This window comes from Panthera pardus, unplaced genomic scaffold, assembly GCF_024362965.1.
Source record: "Panthera pardus isolate Hobbes unplaced genomic scaffold, ASM2436296v1 HiC_scaffold_13, whole genome shotgun sequence".
Taxonomy (NCBI): domain Eukaryota; kingdom Metazoa; phylum Chordata; class Mammalia; order Carnivora; family Felidae; genus Panthera; species Panthera pardus.
This window is the reverse complement of record NW_026526688.1, coordinates 159,688,067-159,710,573: the sequence shown is the minus strand read 5'-3', so window position 1 is coordinate 159,710,573 and position 22,507 is coordinate 159,688,067. Positions and strand designations below refer to the sequence as shown.

Here is a 22,507-nt window from a genome sequence, read left to right as displayed (position 1 = left end):
ATAAGAATCCCAGCAGCTAAATGCATAGGGAAAAAATTTAAACAGGTAAGGACTTTAGGCACAACTGCAATGCACAACTATTGAGGCACAAATTGCCACTGTACTATTTAGAAGATTTTGTACTGAGGTATAAAGATACAAATATTTATCTTCAGGATAAAAATTCACATCAAATACCTTTCTTTAAAAACAAGAACACAATAGGGGCACCTGGGTGGCTCAGTCGGTTGGGCATCCAACTTCAGCTCAGGTCATAGTCTCACATGGGTTCGAGCCCTGCTCTGGCTCTGGCTGACAGCTCAGAGTCTGGAGCCTGCTTCAGATTCTGTCTCCCTCTTTCTGCCCCTCTCCCAATTGCGCTCCATCTCTCTCCATCTCTCTCTCTCTCAAAAACAAATGGATATTAAAAAAAAATTTAAAAACAAAAACACAATAAAGTGATAAACATTCTTGTAAAAATAGGTAGAGGTCATTTTATTTTGATTTTATATATTCTACTAATGAAATATTGTAATCTGAGTTGCTATTGCCCCATATTGTTAACATTGACCCTTGGTCATAAAACTGATCTCCTAAAGGTTAATTTTTTTTTTTTTCCCATCTTAAATGTATGCCAGGAGATTCCTTCTTATTTCAAATAAAAATCTAGCTAGAGCTGTGGACCTCCCGGATTCTAGATAACTACTTAGTTCCCTATTTAGAACTCCTGGAGATTTTGGTCTAGTGTAGGTTATAGGATGGGTTCAGGTACCTATATTTTTGTAAGATCATCAAGCACAGCCAGGGTTGAAAACCACAGCTACGTTGTCTTATTTAGAGAATAAGACCAGCAGAGGGCTGAAGAAAGTAATACATCAAATCCAGTCTGATTCCATTTAGGTGAGAAAAAATAGCCATTCCAATTATCACTTTAAAAAATGCATGACTAATGCCATATGAAAGAAGTTAATCACTGGGAAGAATCACAGAACTCGTGGGCTATGCCTATCTATTACAATAAATAAGAAGAAATGGCCCATGACAATTGAATAACTACTTCTTTGCATCTAAAATAAATTTATTTTTCCCCCCACGTGAGGCACAGGCAAGGGAGTATAAAAGCAATCAGAATGTTACCAGGAAAACGGTGCCGGAAGAGAAATCTGTGTTTGACAATCTTGTGCATTACCTATCTCTTCTGAATAGACCTAAAATTGACTAAATTCATCTCCAGTATCAGTGCCTATTTATATGAGTTGGAATACTTCAATATCTGGGTATTCTTGCAAGTCACTGCTTTCTTGTAGAGGTAGCCAAAGGTAGATTGCTTCCGGCTCTGAGGGGTGGAGACAGACAGGCGTGCATGCATGCGTGCATGCATACATACATACATATATATCCTATTAGAGACCACTCTTATCATCAGCTTAAAAATCAGAAGTGAAAGACTACACTGTTCTCTTAAGAATCTTAAAATGATCTATTTTCTTTTTGGATGTGGTAAAACATATCTCCAAAATTAAAATATGATTCACTATCCCCACAATTTCACAAAAATTAACAATGTGATGGCCAGCAGAGGGCACTAAATTATCTATTGTTAGTAACTCAGAGGCTATTCCAAGTTTATTTTCTCAAATTCATTTATTTTGGTTTATTTATATTAAAACAAAAATTGGGAATAATTTTCTTCTAAATTAAATATTTAAAAAGTTTGGTAAATTTTGCATGCAATTTGGGTAATCTTAGCAGTAAAATTATCATAAGCTAATGTACTTTGATCACATGAACCACAATACTGAGAACCTTTAAATTTTTAATCCAACAGAAGAACCCAATAAAGATGTGATTGTTAAAATTTCAGAAAACCCAAAAATTATAAGTATGAAAAAAAGAAAGTTCAGACCTAGGTAAGCTGATAAATATAGGCAACTTGATAATTACAAAGGTGTGACCTGAGAGATTGCTTAAAATTAATCTTTAAAAAATTAAAATCTGGTCTTTGTCCCCAGTTCCTGACACAGAGCTTCAAAAACCTTTGGAATTTCCAGTGGTGAAAGTCTTTTTTATTTATTTATTTTAAAAATTTGTTTTGATGTTTATTTTTGAGAGAGAGCGCGCACACGTGAGCAGGGAGGGGAAAAGACAGAGGGGGACAAAGGATCCTAAGCCGGCTCTGTGCAGACCAGAGACAGCCAGATGCGGTACTGCAACTCACCAACCCAGAGATCACAACCTGAATCTTTTCTGAAATCAGAAAAAGAATGTTTATTTTAATGAGGTGTTCCAAGCTGGGTTTCTAAAGAGCTTCAAGATAGGAATGGTCACCAAAATGACAAACCTTGGGATTAAGAGGGTTCGAATTTTAGGCCACCCTGACCTCTAGCAGGGAAGTAACTTTGGAGACTAAGTTCAATCATGTGGCCAATGATTTAATTAATCACGTCATAATCATGTCAATAAAAACTGGCTTAGAAGAGCTTCCTGGTTGGTGAACACACTGATGTGCTGGGAGAGTGACAGGCCCTGACTCCACAGGGAGAGGGCATGGAGACTCTGCATCTAGGACCCTCCCAGACCTTACCCTATGTGGATCTTCATTTGGTTGTTCCTGAGTTCTATTTTTTATAATAAAACTGTAATCCTAATAGGACTTTCCTAAATTCTAGGAGTTGTTCTAGCTAATTATCATACCTGAGGGGATTACTGCATCACCTAAGTTTGTAGCCAGTCAGCTGGAGTTGTGGCTGGCATGTGATGTAAGGGCAGTTTTATGCAAGAGTGAGCCCTTAAAGCTGTAGAGTCTGATGCTACCTAACTCCAGGTAGTGAGTGTGAGAAGTGAATGGCAGTGTATCAGTTGGGATAGAAACATAATAAAAACTAAATGCTTCTCTTTCCTTAAAATATGCTAAGTGTAGTGATTTCCACACTACCACTCTCCAATATGACATCTTATTTTCTGGGACTAACTACTCAAAATTTCTATGGGACACCTAATATCTGTTAATATTTCCATAACCCAGAAGTAGGACATGTACCTGAGCCTAGAACTGATGGTTTTAGTCACTTAGGTAAAATGTTATAAATTCAGATTCTGTTGAAATAAGGTTTGCCAATATTTACCTTGGACTTGTGCTCTCCAAAAAGTAGACAGTGGGGTGAGGGTGGGAGAATAGCTTAGGCATGGATGAAAGAAGGTAAGTCTAGTTATAAAAGGGCAACCAGGAGTACCTGGGTAGCTCAATTGGTTAAGCATCTGACTCTTGATTTGGGCTCAGTCATGATCTCCCAGTTCATGAGATGGAGCCCCTTGTGGGGCTCTGCGCAGACAGTGCTGTCTGTGCAGAGCCTGCTTGAGATTCTTTCTACCTCTCTGCCCCCTCCTCCCCCCAACTCAAGCATACCCTCTCTCTCTCTCTCAAAATAAATAAACTTTAAAAAATAAAAGGGCAACCAGAGGAATCCTTATGGTGTTGGAACCCTTGATTATCTTGACCTTGATGGTGGTGACATGAACCTACAAGGCGATAAAATTATTATAAAATATAATACAAATACATAACTCACAGTGAGTGAGTAAAAAAGTAAAAAAGTAAAAAAAAGTAAAAAAGTAAAAAAAAGTAAAAGGGGAAATCTGAATCAGAATAGTGAACTGTATCAATGTCAATACCCTTCATTTATTAGTATATTATGGTTTAACAAAACGTTACCATTGGAGAAAACTGGGCCAAGTGTAGAAGGGATCTCTATTATTTCTAATAACTGCATGTGAATCTACAATTATCTCAATAAAAATTTCAATTAAAAAAAAAGTAGCCTATTAGGTAGCCTTTGTGGCTCCAAAATACAACCTGTTATTGAAGGTCTTAATGTTGGTAAAAGCTAAAATTCATTCTAGTCTTACTGTGCAAACATGTCCTTAAAATAAGAAGATCTGGTCCTATCCTCATATAAATCTCCACATAGCTATTGCTGCATAAGCTTATAGGCCCCCTAACCACCTCTGGCCTCACTTGTCTATTTGTAATAACTACTGGGGGCACCTGGGCAGCTCAGTCAGTTGAGCGTCTGACTTCGGCTCAGGTTCGTGGATTCGAACCACGAGCTCTGTGCTGACAGCTCAGAGCCTGCAGCCTGCTTCAGAATCTTTGTCTCCCTCTCTTTGCCCCTCCTCTGCTTGTAGTCTTTCTCAAAAATAAATAATGAAAAAAATTTAAAAAAACCAAAACACTGTGTAGTTTTATCCAGTTTTACAACAATCATTACAAGCAACAGCACAGACAATAGTAGTAACACAATGCTTTTAATGTTTTATTTTTGACAGAGAGAGAGAGAGAGAGAGAGAGAGACCGCGAGCGAGCATGAGCAGGGGAAGGGCAGAGAGATGGATACAGGGCTTGAACTCACCAACCGTGAGATCATGACTTGAGCCAAGTCAGACACTTAACAGACTGAGCCACCCAGGCACCCCAAATTAAAAAAGATAATAATAATGTCCCAGTGTATAGGAAAGTACAGGAGGGAAAGAAAACTATCATAGCATCAATACAGCAATCCAACATATGCATATAAGGAAGAGCTTTCCCCAAACTACAGCTGACTTATAAACATCCTATATGTACAGAGCTACGCTACAATAAATGTATATTTACCAAGCTAAGCACCATCAGTTCCTTAAAATATTTACCTGTCTGCTGTTAACCTCTCAACATGAAAATTGCTAAGACCACTTAATCTTTTTTTTTAAGTTTATTTATTTTGAGAGAGACAGAGACAGCATGAGTGGGGGAGGGGCAGAGAGAGAGGGACAGAGAATCCCAAGCAGGCTCTGTGTGTAGTCAGTACAGAACCCAACGTGGGACTCGAACCCAAGAACCGTGAGACCGTGACCTGAGCCAAAATCAAAAATCAGATGTTTAATCGACTGAGCCACCCAGGTGCCCCCAGACCACTTAATTTTAAGGTCTTTTCTCTGTTTATATGTATTGCAGAAAGGATCATTCTCAGTTACAATGAGGATCAAATGAAAAAGAGATGTTAAGTTCTTTGTCAAGCATTAAAATACAACAATGAAACATATTACAAAATTGGGTCTAAAAGTGCTATCATATTCCCAAATACTGCATACTGTGCCTTGAGACTTTTAAAGCAGAATACTTCCAAGATTTTCAAGGTGGTGAATCCTACAAAGGCATTTTAAAATTTGGTTAGAGATAACAAATGTTCTTGGCTATGAGGTTACAGTTTTGATGGTGGAATCCAGCATTACTATTTTCTCAGTATAATCTTCAATTGCAAAAGTAAATTTGAGTTTTGTGAACAACAAATATACACTGCTCTTTTCTTTGCTTTCTGACAGAGGAAGACACTGTAAGTACAGCCTCAGAAGAGGTGGACAGCCCCACAGCACTACAGAGTATCACTGGGTCAGGTACAGGGTCTAAATTGTTGAATTAAAAAAAATTTTTTTTGTATTTAAAGCTAATATATATATATATATATATATATATATATATATATATATATATATATATACACACACAGTTTAAGAAGTTACACCAAGACTCTCCTGTTTGTAAAAATCCAGCGAAGATTACCTATTGATGAAAAGCAGCTAAATTATTCTCACCAACATTGGAGATTAATCTGCCTTATAATTTTTAAAATATCTTATTTGAATATGAACATATGAAAAAGTTTTGACCCTCACATTGAAGTCATTATATTTCTCAGTGCTTTATGTCAATCCAGGTTGTTTTAAATGAATGATATTCAAATACAAGATTTATCTATAAGTTTGTATAATTGTAAATCACATTGATTTATAGGTAATCATATTCCTTTAGAAGATGCTAAAAATCATTTACAGATTATAACAGTGAGCGACACAGAGGCTGGAAAACACTGGTGTGACAATGAGGTCAGAGCGCTTATACACATATGGTCTGATGAAAAAATTAAGCAAACGCTTGAAAGGGCCACAAGAAACAAAGAAATATTTGAGGAAATTGCCAGAAGACTAATGCAGTTTGGAATAGACAGAGACTGGAAACAATGTCGTACCAAATACAAAAATTTAAAATATGAATACAGAGTTTTACAAAAGAAAAATGGCAACCCTCAAAGAAAAATGAGATTTTATGAAGAAGTTGACTGCATCTTAAGAGGACCAGCTCTCAGAACTGCCAAATGGAAACATGGTAACCTTGAAATTGACTTTTTAAAATAAAATTTCTCTTAACTTTTTCTTTGTATTGTAATGTAGTAAAAAATTCCTCAAAAATAAAACCCTCACACTACTGTATGTTCAAATGACTCAAATGACCCAATAAATTTAAGAATTTCAATTTCTTTCCAAACCTTATACTAAAATATTCCTAATTCTTAAACTCATTCTTCATTTGTCCAACTGCTTTGATATTCTTACTTTACTGAACTCAAATCTGGAAGGCCAATGTATTTTAAATGTCATATAATGATTCTTTTCCTATGTTCTTTTAAGAATTTTTTGAAGGTCATGCCAAAAACCCAAGAACTCTGAGCATCAAAAGAAAAGCACATGAAGATGGTAAGAGCTTGAGAAATGCCAAGTTCTTCCACACTGAAAACAACTTCCGTTGCTTTTTCCTGATAAAAGATATTTATTCCTGTCCTTGACAGTTTAGACTAAATATAATGTTTATAAGCTGTGAGAGCAAAAAAGACTGAGCAATGATTTCTTTCATAGCTCATTAAGAGTGAAAGTAACAGAGTAAATGGAAAATTTCCCAGAGTCAGAAATTTCTGCACAACTGTCCATTCATCATGAGCCTTTAAATTACTATTTGCAATGATTGCTATCAGAATACTGGGATAGAAAAGGAAAAAAACCCACAAAGTAGTAAATCTGGAATTTTAGTTTTCTCTAAAGGTAGTTAGTAGAGGGTGTAACATTTTAGTAACTCTACAAATAAGTCAAATTAATTATGTGAGCTATAATTCCAAACTGACTCATTACAGCTGTCAGAAAAGGTAATACGAGGTAGTATAGCATACGAAAGAAAAAAAATTGCAGAATAGAGGAAAAAGCACTGGACTGAGACTCAGAAAACCTGAGTTCTAATTTCTCTTTGACACTAATAACTCAACACAGAGCAATTCACTGCATCTCTCTGGATCTTTAGGATAATCCAACTTCAGCATTTTATAGGTTTATAATCAAATTATTTTGAGTATATACAAATAGTTTAACAGCTTAATATTTACAAAGTGAACACACCCATACAACTACCACTCAAATCAAGATATAAAACATTACACCCAGTCATTAATCATCTTGCTAGCCCCTATAAAGGTTATCATTCTTCTGACTTCTATTACCATAGATTAAATTTGGAATCATACAAGATGTTCTTACTTTTCTGGTATGTGTTAATGTCAAGCTACTTTGACTAAACACTGTGAGATTCATCCATGATTTTACTTGTAGTAGGAGTTTGCTTTTTCACTACTGCTGAATATTCCATATATGAATATACATACCACCACCTTCTTTATCCATTCCACTCTTGGACATTTCCATTGTTTCCAGATGGGGACTATTACAAATAATGCTATAAAAATTCTTGTACCTGTCTTCCAGTAAACATATGTATGCATTCCTAGAGAGTACATACCCAGGAGTTGGACGGAAGGTCACGGGTATACATATATCTAGGTACAGTTCTTCCAAGTACTTTACGTATATTAATGCATTTACTTCCTACCACAACTCTAAGATGTAGGTGCTATCATTATACACAATTTATAGAGAAGGAAATAGAGGCATAGAAAAGTCTGTGCTCTTGAACCATCTGGCTAACACTGCCTGTCTGTGAGGTCCAGGGACCACAATGGCCCTGTGAAGTACAGTATTCCTAGCACTGACCACAGGGCCTTATATATACACAACAGAAGCTTAAGTATTTTTCTTTTTTTTTTTTTAAATATTTTTTTAATGTTTTTATTTATTTTTGAGACAGAGAAAGACAGAGCATGAGCAGGGGAGGGGCAGAGACAGAGGGAGACACAGAATTGGAAGCAGGCTCCAGGCTCTGAGCTGTCAGCACAGAGCCCGAAATGGGGCTCGAACTCACAGACCGTGAGATCATGACCTGAGCTGAAGTCGGACGCTTAACCGACTGAGCCACCCAGGCACCCCCGCTTAAGTATTTTTTGAATAAAGTATTAGATAATAACTGGAACCTCCCTACTCTCCACGACCCTTATTATCTCAAGTGAGATGAAAATATTATTCTCCATTTTTGGACCTAAAGTCCAAGTCAGATGAGTTGCCTGAACTTTTCCTATGCCCTATAGTGTATATGCTACTGAAAAGGAAAACTGCTAAGGGCTAACCACACAAAAATATTATTCCCAACCCACTGGATTTTGCCCATTGAACCTGTAAGTACGTAAGTCTAGCCCAACAAATGACAAAACAGACTCAGAAGTTAGGAGACTTGCCCAAGATCAAACTGATGTTACTAGGAAAAGGAAAATTGCTAAGGTCTAACCACACAAAAGTATCATTTCCAACCCACTGGATTTTGCCCACTGAACCTTTAAGTACATAAGTCTAGCCCAACAGATGAGAACACAGACTCAGAAGTTAGGAGACTTGCCCAAGATCAAGTTGACGTTGCTAGGAAACCTAGGACTAGATTTCCCAAGTCTCAATGTTATTTCCAATATTGACCAGAATGAAAAAGCAGTGGTACTTTGAAACTCTTTTAGGGATAGATAAATTCTGCTTCAAACTAATGCAAAAAGCAAAGTTATAAATAATAATTATAACTGGAAAAGTTTAAAACACTTATGACTGAAAACTGAGAATCATTAAATTATAAAAGTAATTGAATTAAAGTCTTTCAAAACCAAAGACTGGAAAAATTAGCAAGGACAGTTTTAACATAAGTCACTTCCCCAACCAAGGATATGTGAAACTATAGAAATGTGACATATTTGGTCATTATTACTAAGAGATGAATATCAAAATAAAGTTATTACCAGCCTTAAATTTGGCAACTCAAAGCAAGTTCTCTGACAATCTATTCCTGTGTACTCCAACAAACTAAATGAAGATAAATGGAAACTAATTCCATAAAGGTTGTCTGAGTGCATCTTTCTCACAAGTAGCCTTTCCAGTGATAATATTATATGCTCTGTTTACAGAACCAGTGTCTGTATCTCTTAAGAAAACTGCTCCTGAGATCACTGCAAATCGGTTTCCTCAGAGCATAACACAACGAAAAGATTCTACAGAATGTTTCTACAGACAGGAGACCCCCTACGTGATCCAACTTCATCAGGTAAATCTCAACGTTTTTAGAAGTATGAAAATGTTTATCAGTTGTAGGGTTCAATTCCTAACCCAGGGAAATTATAAGTCACTGAAAGAGCAGGCATTTTCATCTCCTAATTAACCAAGAAAAGGCAAACTAGTTGATTCATCGGATAAATCTATGAAACTTTAATAATTCCTTTCATGGAATCTTCAAAATACGTCCATGTCATTCTAGCCTCCAGAAAACATGCTTGTGGTTTAAACATGAAAATTTCTTTTTTTTTAATTTATTTATTTATTTTGGGAGACAGCAAGTGCAGCATGAGTGGGGGGAGGGGCTGACAGCACAAGGAGCCTGACACAGGGCTTGATCTCATAAACCATGAGATAGTGACCTAAGCTTAAATCAAGAGTCAGATGCTTAACCAACTGAACCACCCAGGTGCCCCTTAAACACGAAAATGTCTGATCTACAAAGGTGTGTGTGGTTTGTTCAGAACTCTGCAAACCACTGAAACATAGTTTTTAGAACTGAAAAAGCATGTGGTGATTAAATGTATGTGGCATGAAGACACAGACACAGAGTTTACAGCTAAAGAGGACACTGAAAATGTTAAATTAAAATTCCCCTTGACAGAAAGTAGAACTATGGAATAAATCTGCAAATAGCCAGAACTACTAGAAAGAAAGTACTTCTGGATGAACCCATCTGGATTAAGTATCCAGTACATGACTATCTAGTGATTGATGTTCTATTTGTTTTTACATGAAATACATATTATAACTTTCAGGTACGCTATTATCCCCAAAACTAAATATTTTACATCAGATTATGCCTAAGACAAAAACAGAACCAAATACAATGCAAAAGTGATAACAACCTCACCTTCTAGATTCCATGATTTAAAAAGATAATGCATGAGAAATAAATTCCTTCATCAAAAAGGAAAAAAAAAATCCAACAATAGAATTGTACTACTGTGGTTTTAAAACAACTAACGATTGAGTGGAAGTAGGTGAGGAGGTACAGACCTCTGCAACGGACCACCGCTTGCCAGTGTACAGTGTATATAACTAACTCTACTATATACTAAACTATGATAACCTATCTAAGGCATCCAGTTCTAATGTTCCTTGATTCAATGTCATTGAAAAACATCAGTTCTTAATCTCTGAGCCCTACCTACTAGTTCAGAGTAGATTTTATCTTTAAGACATTAGGGAGATATTCTTCCAATCCGAGTCAGTTCCTCTAAAAAGTAGGGATTTCTGCTAATTCAAAATTTTGAATTGGATAAAATTATGGGAGAGGAACAGCCTCCTCAGTACCCCTTAATGATTCTATGCCTACACAAGGAAAATCTTAAACAGTTTTTTCCATTAATATATTTGTGCCTCAGAAGCTACTGGGTTCCTTGCCACTGTTATTGAAAACATCACAAGGTCAATCTTCAAAACCAGGTTAACAAAGATTTACTTGGCCAAATGAGCAGTCTCATAGAATCCATTTATCATTGCTCTATTATAATTACATTTTTATTGCTCTTATCTTGTATTGTCTAATTGCATAATGCTTTCACATAAAAGCAACTACAGAAAAGTGCATGTAGCTAGGAATCAAGTTGTATTCACTTGAAAAAAAAAGTCCTTTTTTCTTCCAGCACATATTTAAAGGAGAGACTGAAGATGAACATTCTGAGTTATTTTAGTTAAAAAGTAAATAATTAAAAAAAAAATCAAGGTCAGTTCATTTGTCTCCCACAGACTGCCAGGCAACTCTATAAAGATCCCTCGTTTCTGCACACCTCTTACCTTCAGAGAATATCCACAATAACTTATCCCAAGATGTTATAAACTAATGTTGCTCTGCACTACCATATAAGTAGATTTTAGTTTTTCCTTGGATTCTGTATCTAATCTTCTCAAAAAAATGTACAGTATTTTAAGACAAGATTTCTATTAGGGTCAACCCACAAGTATCCAAGTTAGAGTCATTCAAGTTAAAAATATTCTTTTTGATTCCTCCCAGACTCTAAGTCACTCTCAGCATTTAAGGAGGCGTACACAAGATGTGAAACAAACTCAAGTATTTGCGATCCTGAAAAGATCAAAAAGACTTACATTTCAAGTTTGGTGAGGGGAAGCAAATCATTTGTAATTCATTTATACTTGTTGCTCCCATATTGCTGATAAGTTTTATCGCCAAGTTCTAAAAGTTGTTGCTGCAGTTACTGCCTTATGAAAACTTTGTAATACTTTCAGCGATAATGTTAAATCTAGATTTATAGCAAATTCCAGGTAGTAAAAAACGGAACGATCACAGAAGCCAAGTTATTTTTTAACTCAAAGGGATCTACCAAAAATCTGTATGTATCCTGTCATACAGGAACTGCTCCCTTTTAAATAAAGAAGGGAGTTACTTCTTGGCATCTTCTTACAACCTTTTCCTTCATTATCTGAAACCCGTGCATCTTTTTCAGATGCACTATTTCCTGTGATTGGTTTATTTTCAGTTAATTTGTATGAGATCTACAACCAGGAGTTCCTTTTGAATATCAACTAGCTGTTTCCGGGGGTATGAACTCTAGAATTCCTAAATTCTCATAGCTGTGCCTACATTCAAATCTCCAGTCTGCTCAACAGCAGCCTTGCCCTTGCAAACAAAAGCTTGTGGTGGGCTGAAGGCTCCGCGCGAACACCTCAAGGTGTTGTAGGTCCTGGACCAGCAGCCACGCCACACAAACCTTTCTCAAAAGCAGCTCCAGGCTCTGCAAGATTAAGTCGGGGAGAAGTTCCGACCCGCCTAACCCTAGAGAACCGGAGCCTTAACAAATTGGCCAGACTTGTGAGGGGTGCATACTGGGAGGAGGGGAGCCCCTGAACAGCACTAGGGCTTGAGAGGGAGAAGTCCAGGGATGCAAGGTGGTGCCCGCGCACGCCTTGGCCACCTAGTCGATGCCACAGGCAGATACCAATCCAGGTAGAAGAGGTCTGGCCTCCTGGCCCTCAGGCGCGCACGAGCTCGCTAACACGGGCCGCGGGAAACAGCTTGTGCTGAAGAAGCAGCACACGCGCCGCCACCCCCACCCCTCAGCCGGTTGCTCACCGGTGCTGCAGACCCACAAGTCCCAGAGTGATCACATGCGGTACATCTAGCTGCGTGGGCCACTCTCCTGAGGCGATGCACCCGAAGACGCCACATTCCTCTCGGATTCCCAACTCCTCCAGCTCCATGTCGCTGCCGAAAGCACGTGGAGGGACCTGCCGCCGCGGCAGCGGCCTGAGCACCAACCAGCTGCCCGCTCGGCCCTTACGCCTCAAGCTCGCTTCCTTCCCAGCCGCACGACCCTAGCTACTGCGGCGGCGCGCGCTTTCCCAAAGCAAGCGTGATTAGCTCGCCCCCTGCCACCCTGCCCCGCCCCTTCAGTATCCACCAATGAGCGTGGAGGGGGCTAGAGGCTCCTTGGCTGAGAGGAGGAGTCACAGACGCCTAGGGTGGAGCTAGTCCTCCGCCGGAGCCCTACGGGGAGCTGCTTTTGCTGCACGTGGAAATCTCCGTTATTTTCCAACATCCAAGGTTAGGGTGATGAAAGTAGTAGGGTTAACGTCATTTCTCTGCCAGAAGATGTAAATTTTGTATGCTCCTCCGCACATGCTTTCCCCCGGCCGTCATTATTTGGTACGCTCCAACCTATGAACCTCTCTCGCTGAGGAGAAGGGGGCTGGTCAGCGAGCCTCTGTAGAGTCGGGAGGGGCCGCCAGTGCGCGCCACTTTTCGCCTCTTCTGGAACAGCGCCCGCGCGGGGTGGTAGGGGCGGGGGGAAGCTTGCGTCTCTGCGTCTGCGCGGCGGGAAGCCTCGGGGGTAAAGCTAGCTCCCGGAGCCGAAGTTCCGCCGGGGCGGCAGAGAAGACAGGCATTCCTCCGGACTGTGGTACTAGCTGAGAGCCTGAGTCTGCGCTCCGGAATACCAGGCCTGGCCGGGGGTGTGTCTGTGCGCCGCCCTCCCTTCCCCGCCGGGTGAGCTTCTCTGACCACTCCTCTTTTCCAGAGCCCTGCCTCTGTTCCCAGCGCGGCGTTTGCCCCCAGCCCACGCAGGATAATGGCTACAGCTGAGGGTGAGTAACAGGCATCCCCAGGAATATTCCGGGGACTCCCTGCCCTCCCGCCTGGAGCTTGCGAGCTCGGTGCGGACACGTGCGCGCCCTGCGGCCCTCCTGGCTGCCTCTCCCACCCCCGGGCGGTGTCTGGTCTCCCTGCAGCCTTCTCTTTAGGCCGCTGGGCGTGTGGACACGTGGCCCAGGCACCGCCAAAAGAGGCGTAGGAAACCCAGCCCTCCGGGGCCTCTCCGAACTTTCTGAAATACTCGGAACTGACTCTGGATTGGGGAAAGGAAACGAAGTAGAGAAAGAGTGATTACAAAGAGAAATGGTCAGGGGTTGGAGAGGTGCCTGAAAATCATGTTGGTAATCAATAGATATTGCAAAACAATCACAGAAACGTGTGGATTTTTCAAAGTCCTGCTTTTCCTATTAGGTTAATAATAACCTGCTATCTCCTTAAAGTTAATAATTGAATTTACTGAAAATTTACTTTTTTTTTCTGTCCAGATTTTGTATGTGTGTGTGTTTTATAGTCTTTTGATGCCATGATGGCTTTGAAGAGCTCCAAAAGCACCAGGCAAAAAGTTGCCTTGCTTTAGTTTGCATTTATAGTTACATAATCATTTTATCTGTGAGTGATTAGATCCTCAGGAAAAATAGCTTGTGACATTTATGCTGGTTAAGTGTGTTTTTCCCCACACGCCCAATTTTTAAATTTATGATGAACCAACTTGTTTGTGTTGGCTAGTCAGTACATTGTCTTCCACAAAGAAAATTGAACTTAGGTAAAAATATATATATATATAGACCAAACAAAAAGATCCAGATGATAACGAGTAACAACTCCATAAAATCAGGGTATTAGAGCAGGTCTTTTCTTCCATACATCCAAACTGGTAGAATCTAACTGGCAGGTTAATCTTTCTCAAATGGCACTTTTATGATTTCTAAATGGCACTTCCATGCTCAAAAATGTTCAGTGGCAACCCAAGAGCTATTAAAATTCAGTCTGAAGACCCTTTCACCTCCTGCATACTGTTTTCTTCCTATCCCTTCAACCCTAACTTTGATTTCTCTGTCTTGTGAATCCTATACCTATATTCCAGTTAGGTTAATTCACCAAGTTCACTCATCTGTGTTAATTTATGCGGTGTCTAGGAGAACAGTGCCAATAGAAATATGTAAAACTCTATGTAACTATGGTTTCTAGTAGTCACGTTTTAGGAAGTAAAATGAAACAGGTGAAATGAATTGTAAATATATGTAGCCCAGTATATCCAAAACTATATCGTTTCCGCATGTAATCAATATTTGTAAATGTGTGATATTTTGCATCCTTTTTTTTTCCCCATCTTGAAATCCATTGTGTATTTTAAACTTAACTCACATCTCAATTTGGAGTAGCCGTGTTTCATATTTCATGACCAAATGTGGCTAGTGGCTCCCTTACTCCAGTAGGGGAACAGCCCTAGACTTTTTATCTCCTCTCTGTGGAAGTTCTATACATTTCAAGACTCTTAAATTTCAGTGCCACAAATTATTTTCAGTCATCAGTCTTTTCTGAATTCATCTGCTAGTTCTTAGTAGGCGTTTTGGCACTTGTAATATATGTCTCCTATGAGTATGTTTTTTCTATCCATTAATTGAAATTCCTACCCTGTTTAACAACTAGGTAATAAATATGGATTCAACTGAATTGTGGATGTGCAGTAGTTAAAAACTTTCTTTTGCCTTGTAGCTAACCTAGGAAACATCCTTGACTTTCCCCCTCTTTTATCCCTATGTTGAATGAGTGGTTCTTAAAACTTTTACCTTTTAAATATCTTGAGCCTTTCAACCACTGCTTTTTCCTTAGACCAGGACATTTCTTGGGCTGTATTGCTGCAAGAGCATCCTAACTGGTCTTTCAATCTTTAGTTTTCTTCCATCCACCCCTTCCTCATTTCATTTTCCACGCAGCAGCCATAATCTTTCTAATATAGGAATCTGTCATTTTGCTGAAGTGTTTAAAAGCCACATGGTTGTTTTTAGGATAAAATCTACACATTATCAACATGATGTATGAGGCCTAAAGAATGAATAGTGAAATGCAAGGGAAGGAAACTGTTTGGGCCAAGAGAGAACATGTCAAAAGCCTGTGAGTGGGATATAGAAATTCATTCATGGAAGTTAGAGTTCTGGGAAGGGAATCAAGAAATGTGAAGTTGGAGCACTAAGCTGAGGCTCTATCTTGAGGAGCCTTTTAAACCTTGTCAGTGAGTCAGGACATTATGATAGGGCGGGGATTCATCCTCTAGATTAGGTACCCTGCAGTGGCAACTATTAAACTGAATTGTAACTGGTTTAATGGTTACCTCTGCTAGCTGGTGATCTTACCCCTGCCCAATTCTTCCTTGTCTTATCTCCTGCCATTCTTTTTTACTCTCAGCTGCTGCCCTCCTTCCCCTACCCTATAGCAGTGCATGCACACACAGTGTTCCAACCATATTGAAGTTCTGCCATGTACTGTTTTACCCCATGGTCACTGTCACTACCTACCCCTTTTCCTCTTCTGGCTAAGTGTTTATCCTTCCTCTGATCGCAACCTAATCCTCACTTTGTTCCAGCCTTTCTTCTCTGATGTCTAGACTAGGTTAGGCGGGCCTGCTGTGAACCTGTTATCCTATAGTCTGTTTCTCACATCATACTTGTTATGATGTCCTGTTTAATTTCAGCTTCCCTCAGGCTCAGGTCTCATGAGAACAAGAACTCTCTCTTGTTTACTGGTATATCCCTAGTGTACCTGGCGCACAGACACTAAAAAATGCCAATACCAAGAATGAGTCCTTGTTCTGGGAATGTGAGGGTGATTTCTTCCCTTGGAAATTTTAAGTCCTTAAACTTCTGTTACCTCTGATCTTCATCTAAATCATTCTTTCTAATGACCAGAGTCTACTTTTTTTAGGTCTGTGACCTGCATCAAAATTAGAGTCTCTTGTACTCACTTCCTCACAATTTCCTACATCTTAGTGTGGAGAAAGGATTAACAGTGAGGGATAGGGAAGAAAGATTAAGAAATAACCACCTGGGTGGTTCAATCAGTTAAGCGTACAACTCTTAATTTCGGCTCAGGTCATGATCTCACAGTTTGTGAGATCAAGCCCAGCATCAGGCTGTATGCTGTCAGTGTGGAACCTGCTTAGGATTCTCTCTACCCCTGTCTCTCTGCCTCTCCCATGTTCGTGCACATGCTTGTGAACTTAAAAAAAAATAGAGGCTCTTGGAAATGGGCTAACTTCAGTGGGGGGGGGGGGGTGCCTCTCCTTGCACATTAACTAAACATCAAGAAACCCTGCTGGCTGAACTTTGCCATTTTGCCTGCTACAGAAAGCTCTGAGGCTGTAGCCTGCTTGGGATTCTCTCTCCCCCTCTCTGTCTGCCCCTCCCCTGCTTGTGCTCTGTCTCTCTCAAAATAAATAAAAAACTTTAAAAAAATTTTTTTTATTTTCTCTAGTTTGATTGTAAGAATATGGTATAAGATACACATAACGGACAAAACACATGTTACCCAAGCATTTAACATTACCTCTTAACAGATAACGTTGATCTTCTGATCAGCAGTAAAATATTAGTTAAGATTTGGGAGAGTAAAAGTTATATGCAGATTTTCAACCCTAAACCCCACATTGCTCAAGGGTCAATTGTAATTATTTACATAGTTCTAATTTTTCACAAAATTGTGTGAATCAAATATGATGCCTGTGAAAATACTTTGTAGGGTATAAGGTTCTATGCAGGTGAATGAATTTTTATTAAAATTATTAACCACTTTGTATGTTCCCTGATTCATCATTCTAGATAATTCAGTCTTCAATTAGGAAATTTTTCCCTGAAATCTGATGCTTCCGTTTTATTTCCACAGTGCTGAATATTGGTAAAAAACTCTATGAGGGTAAAACAAAAGAAGTCTATGAATTGCTAGATAGTCCAGGAAAAGTCCTCCTTCAGTCCAAGGACCAGATTACAGCAGGAAATGCAGCCAGAAAGAATCACCTGGAAGGAAAAGCTGCAATCTCAAATAAAACTACCAGTTGTATTTTTCAGTTATTACAAGAAGCAGGTAAGTGGCTCTCCCAATAGCCTCCACTTTCATATTCTCTCTCACACACACATACTGGTCCTTTTCATGGGGGAAATGACATTATTTGGATTAACAGCTTGTTGAGTACCAGGTATATTTTTCAGTTGTTATAGGAAAACAGGTAGGTGCCTCCCTGCACAATCTCCTTCCTTTTGAGTGTGCACATACACACAGGGCACACTCTGATCTCTTTCATCGGGAGTTGACATTATTTGGGTTAACAGCATGTTTTTGGGGATGTCTCACAAGCTAAGCTTTAAATTAAATCAAACCAGGAACTCTTAAATTTCACTATAACACTTTACTGAACTTGGAATTAGTAATGCCATTTAGTTAAGGAATCTTAACAGTTTGCTGTGGTCTTTCTCTGGCACACATATATTTTATGTAACTTTTCTCTCCTAGGACGTCTTCCTAGGAGAGACTTCTCTATGAAGGAGGCCTATTCTGATGTTAGGTAGTTGTAATTGGAGAGTTGAAATTTGGTACCTGCAATTCTGGGCATTTACTCTTTGCTCTGCCCCTTGGAGATAAGACAGAATTTCAAATCCCTTTTCCACTTGAAAGCCCTGAAAAGCATTTGAAGATTGCCACACCTTCTCACCCTGTCCCAAGTGAGGAATTTAAACTAGATCAAAGATCTCCAAGGTTACCTCCTACTCTAAAACTGAAAGAAGCCTATTTTCTATAGAGACATCTATTCAAAAGGATGAAATTAAGATCAGAACTTTCTATGGAGGGCACTTGGAGTAAAGAAAGGGGAATTAAGATAATGGGCTTTTCTGCAGGGATTCAGTTAACAGCTGATTTGTCTGTAGTGTAGGAAACCTCTGTTAATAAAAGATTTGAGCTCTTCTGGGGCTCCTGGCTGGCTCAGACAGAAAAATGTATGACTCTTGATCTCAGGGTCATGAGTTCAAGTCCCACGTTGGGTGTGGAGATTACTTAAATAAATGAACTTTAAAAAAATTTTGAGCTCTTTCCCTCAAGTGTAAAAGGCCTCATTGCCTGGGATCACTCAATCTTTGAACCCTCCAGTTCCTTACCTATAAAATAAAAGCTTAGTTTTTTACTACCTTAGTTCTAACTTTATAATTTAATAGTTTTGTCTCCTTTTACTTCCCAGTTGCCCTTTCATTTCTTAGAGCTTCCAGTAAGCATTTTATTTATTTTCAGAGAGAGAATCCCAAGCAGGCTCTGCACTAACAGTGTAGATGCGGGGCCCAAACTCAAACTGTGAGATCATGACCTAAGCTGAAATCTAGGGTTGGATACTCAACTGACTAAGCCACCCAGGCGCCCCAACAATAAAGTATTTTTTAACTAAGGTATGTACATTTTTTTAGACATGGTGATATTGCATACTTAATAGACCACAGTATAGTATAAAATATAACTTGTATATGCATGGGAAACCAAAAAATTCATTTTGATTTGTTTTATTGTAATAATTGCTTTATTGTGGTCTGGAACCGAACCCTCAATATCTTTAAGGTATTGCAGGACTTTTTTACCACAATACCCAGTATTCGTTGTCTCCCTGCTTCAAAGAATGAAGAGGTGGACACAAAATGAGCAGTGGGCAGAAGTTTATTAGAGTATAAGAAAGTAAGAATAGTAGGAAAGCTCTCATTACTGAGAAGGAACATTTGAAAGTGAATGCTTGAGGACTCTAAGCTAGGGTCCTTTGTTTTTTGTTTTTTTTTTTTATAAAGATCTGGTCAGCCCTCCCCCTTGCCTTCCCCCTTGTTCTTTCTCAGACTATAGTCTTATTGGCTTGCTAGTTCTAGGTTCTGGGTTGTCCATATCTGATTGACTCTTTCCATTGTATGAGGAGTGGTCTATGGCCTTACTTAGGTCTTTTGTCAAAATCTGGAGGGGAAACCTGAAGGGGAGTAGGTGGAGTATGTTGCATTCTTAAGAGGAACCTTATGCCTGAGGGGACTTGCTGTGGTCAGACACTCCCAGCATTGTTCGAAAACAGGTGTTTTTCCCTGCCAAGGGACTTCAGGCCCTAATCTGTCCCTCTCTGCCTACTGAATCCTCTTCTCTTATCATAGCATGTTTATAATTTCTCTTAATCTTTCTAAATCCAAAGGAATTTAATAACTTTGTTTTTAGTCAAGATAGATATACCTACCTTCCACAAAATAACAAGGTAATTCAAGTTAAATCAGTTCTGTCTGTACAGAATGGGTTCTTGAATAGTTTTGCCTCTTTCATCATTTTCTGTTGAATGTTTTTAAGTTAGCGTGGAACTAACTTAATTGACAACGTAATTTGTCTCCATACCATAAATCCTTCTATACATTGAAAGTGAGTGTGTTATTATAAACTCAAAGGACCACTCAGATTTCCTAAGTAATACGATTTTAGGATTTTTTTTTTAATGTTTGTTTGTTTTTGAGAGAGCATGCAAGCGGAAGAGGGACAGAGAGAGGGGGACAGAGGATCCAAAGCAGATTTGAAATCAAGAGTCGGACGCTTAACCAACTAAGCCATGCAGGGACCCCAGCAGCTAATTTTTTTATTGTTAACAATTTATAGTATTAAGCAACTTTTTAAAACGTTAATATGTATAGGAGAATGAGATAACTTGGGAGGTTAAAAATGGATCACTTAATCTGTACTACAAAAGGAACCTAAAATTAGTTTGATGCTCTGTATAAAAACCTGCTCAGTCACTGAGAAACCACCAGTCAAGGAAGGCTTAAAATAAAAATTCTAAAATCAGGGGTCCTGAGTGGCTCAGTGTGAGTTAGGGCCCCACTTCGGGCTTGCTGCTGTCAGTGCAGAGCCTGTTTGGGATTCTCTCTCCCTCCACCTCTCTCAAAATAAATAAATAAACATTAAAAAAAATATAGCACCTACGTATCCATAGTAATTATACATAGCTACAGAATTGCATGTATATATATTTACATATATATAAATGCTCTCAAATAACAAGGTAAGTACAGGCCCAAGTTTTTATTTGCTTATTCAGGAAGGGAGTATTCAGTGTGCTTTCTGGGGCTTAACAAAAAATAAGTTAAGGTGACCACGTTGTCTCTCTTTGTCCAGGATTTTCCCAATTTTGACTTTGAAAGCCTTGCATTTTTAAAGGGAAAGTTTGTTACCCTAAATGAAGTACTCCAACAATTACATTTAAATCACTGTGTTTGGCATACTTAACTAAAACTTACTTGGTTCACAGGAAATGTTGAAAGATATTTTTCAGGTTTTATATACTGTGAAATTAAGGAAAACTTTAGTTTTAAAAAATTCTTAGATTTGTTTTAGAGGATAGATTAGGAATTCTGTTGTTTTATCTAATTTTTACTCACTGACAGTTAAATAAATAGTATGTTTAGTTGACCCCTAGTTGTCTATTTAAAATTGCTTTCAGGGGCACTTGGGTGGCTCAGTCGGTTAAGCAAGCATCTGACTTCAGCTCAGGTTATGATCTCGTGGTCTGTGAGTTTGAGTCCCACATCAGGCTCTGTGCTGATTGCTCAGAGCCTGGAGCCTGCTTCCGATTCTGTGTCTCCCTCTCTCTCTGCCCCTCCCCTGCTCATGCTTTGTCTCTCTCAAAAATACATACATTAGGAGTGCCTGGGTGGCTCAGTCAGGTAAGCATCTGACTTGGGCTCAGGTCATGAACTCACGGTTCGTGAGTTCAAGCCTCACAATGGGCTCTGTGCTGACAGCTCAGAGCCAGGAACCTGCTTTGGATTCCGTGTCTCCCTTGCTCTCTGTCCCTCCCCTGCTTGCACATGTGCGCGCTCTCAAAAATAAACAGACATTAAAAAAATTTAAAAATAATAAATAAACACATTAAAAATTGTTTTAACTACTTTCTTTATAAGCAAGGTTATGTTCATCGCTTCTCAGCCTTTTGGCTAAGATCAAGTGTAGTATAAGCAAGGTTATGTTCTAATTAAGGTTTTTCTAGAAATTAGAGTGGGAAGGGTACCAAATGACAATTAGTAAATCAAGATTCTAGTTTTCTCATTGTCAATCATAAGCGAGCTATAAAATACTGTACAAATAGATACAAGTAATATTTCTCCATGGAAATAATATTCTACATACTACACCTGAGTTATAAAATGTGTGGGTTTGGTCTCAATACTTAAAAATCAAAACTTAATCTTTTAAGTCTCGGTTCTCCCACAGAAACCTACCATAATTACGTTTAGGTGTGTTAGTAGTCATGGGTATGAGTCCTGCAGTTGCTAAACCACAGACAAGAAGCTGGACAGCCTTAATACATGGTTGGCCCCAGAGATAATGTGGACTGATTAGTTGTCAGACATAGTAATTCAGAGTATGAAGTGACATTTGCTACATGGTAGGAGTTCTTTTTCTCATTGCATGCAGTCATGAAATTTGCTAAGATGATGTGTATTAGAGCAATCGTCATCTAAACTGAATTTTTTTTTTTTTTTTTTTTTGAAAAAATTTTTTTTCTGTGTAAGAGTCTTGCCGTAAATTGATTCTGTTCTTTCAGTTCTCTTAAATGTGAGGAAGGGTTTTCCTCTGAAGAAAGTAACGATTTATGTTTAAAGGATAGATGTGGACACTGGTCTTTCAAGCTTGGTAGACACAAATATGACTAATGATTAACAGATCTAAAAAGGAAAAATTCTTGAAGCTAGGCATGTAGTTACTGCCTCAAGTTAAGGATTGACTTAAATCATCTGCCTATCCATGAGCATGAGCCCAATCATTCTTTAAAGGTTAAAATGACCATTACACTGTTATTCTTTCCCAGAGTTCCTATTCATGTAGCATACTACAATTCTGTTACAATCAAATTGTACTGGTCAAGCACAGAGGGAATACAGAGAAAACAGTACAGGTTTTGAAACTGTTCCAGGCACCATTACTGATTAGCACCATGACCTAGCTTGTCAAATTACTTAACTTCTTTGAGCTTCTGTTTCTTTCACTGTAAAATGCAATGATACCTACCTGAAAATTTTTATAAACATAATAGCACCTACCTGAAAAATTTTA

The 22,507-nt window shown here is 38.8% G+C and overlaps 2 protein-coding genes and 1 pseudogene across 9 annotated transcripts in view; 2 read left to right on the top strand and 1 right to left on the bottom strand.

The window, feature by feature from the left end:
* PPAT (phosphoribosyl pyrophosphate amidotransferase) overlaps positions 1 to 12,660 on the bottom strand; it is a 37,293-nt gene extending 24,633 nt beyond the window's left edge. The window contains exon 1 of the mRNA XM_019469308.2: positions 12,392 to 12,660. Coding sequence (XP_019324853.1) covers positions 12,392 to 12,519 — 128 coding nt within the window. The 5' untranslated portion in view covers positions 12,520 to 12,660. The remainder of the gene's footprint in view (positions 1 to 12,391) is intronic.
* Positions 1 to 22,507, top strand: part of PAICS (phosphoribosylaminoimidazole carboxylase and phosphoribosylaminoimidazolesuccinocarboxamide synthase) — a 51,478-nt gene that overhangs the window by 10,449 nt on the left and 18,522 nt on the right. For 6 of the 8 annotated variants that reach the window (XM_019469256.2, XM_019469239.2, XM_019469246.2 and 3 more), the window contains 6 exons: positions 5,341 to 5,412; positions 5,810 to 6,181; positions 6,484 to 6,549; positions 9,174 to 9,310; positions 13,335 to 13,401; positions 17,288 to 17,485. In XM_019469256.2, coding sequence (XP_019324801.2) covers positions 5,341 to 5,412; positions 5,810 to 6,181; positions 6,484 to 6,549; positions 9,174 to 9,310; positions 13,335 to 13,401; positions 17,288 to 17,485 — 912 coding nt within the window. The remainder of the gene's footprint in view (positions 1 to 5,340; positions 5,413 to 5,809; positions 6,182 to 6,483; positions 6,550 to 9,173; positions 9,311 to 13,334; positions 13,402 to 17,287; positions 17,486 to 22,507) is intronic. The other 2 variants (XM_019469275.2, XM_019469229.2) reach the window with 1 other exon arrangement.
* On the top strand, positions 21,368 to 21,511 carry LOC128776852 (U2 spliceosomal RNA; annotated as a pseudogene).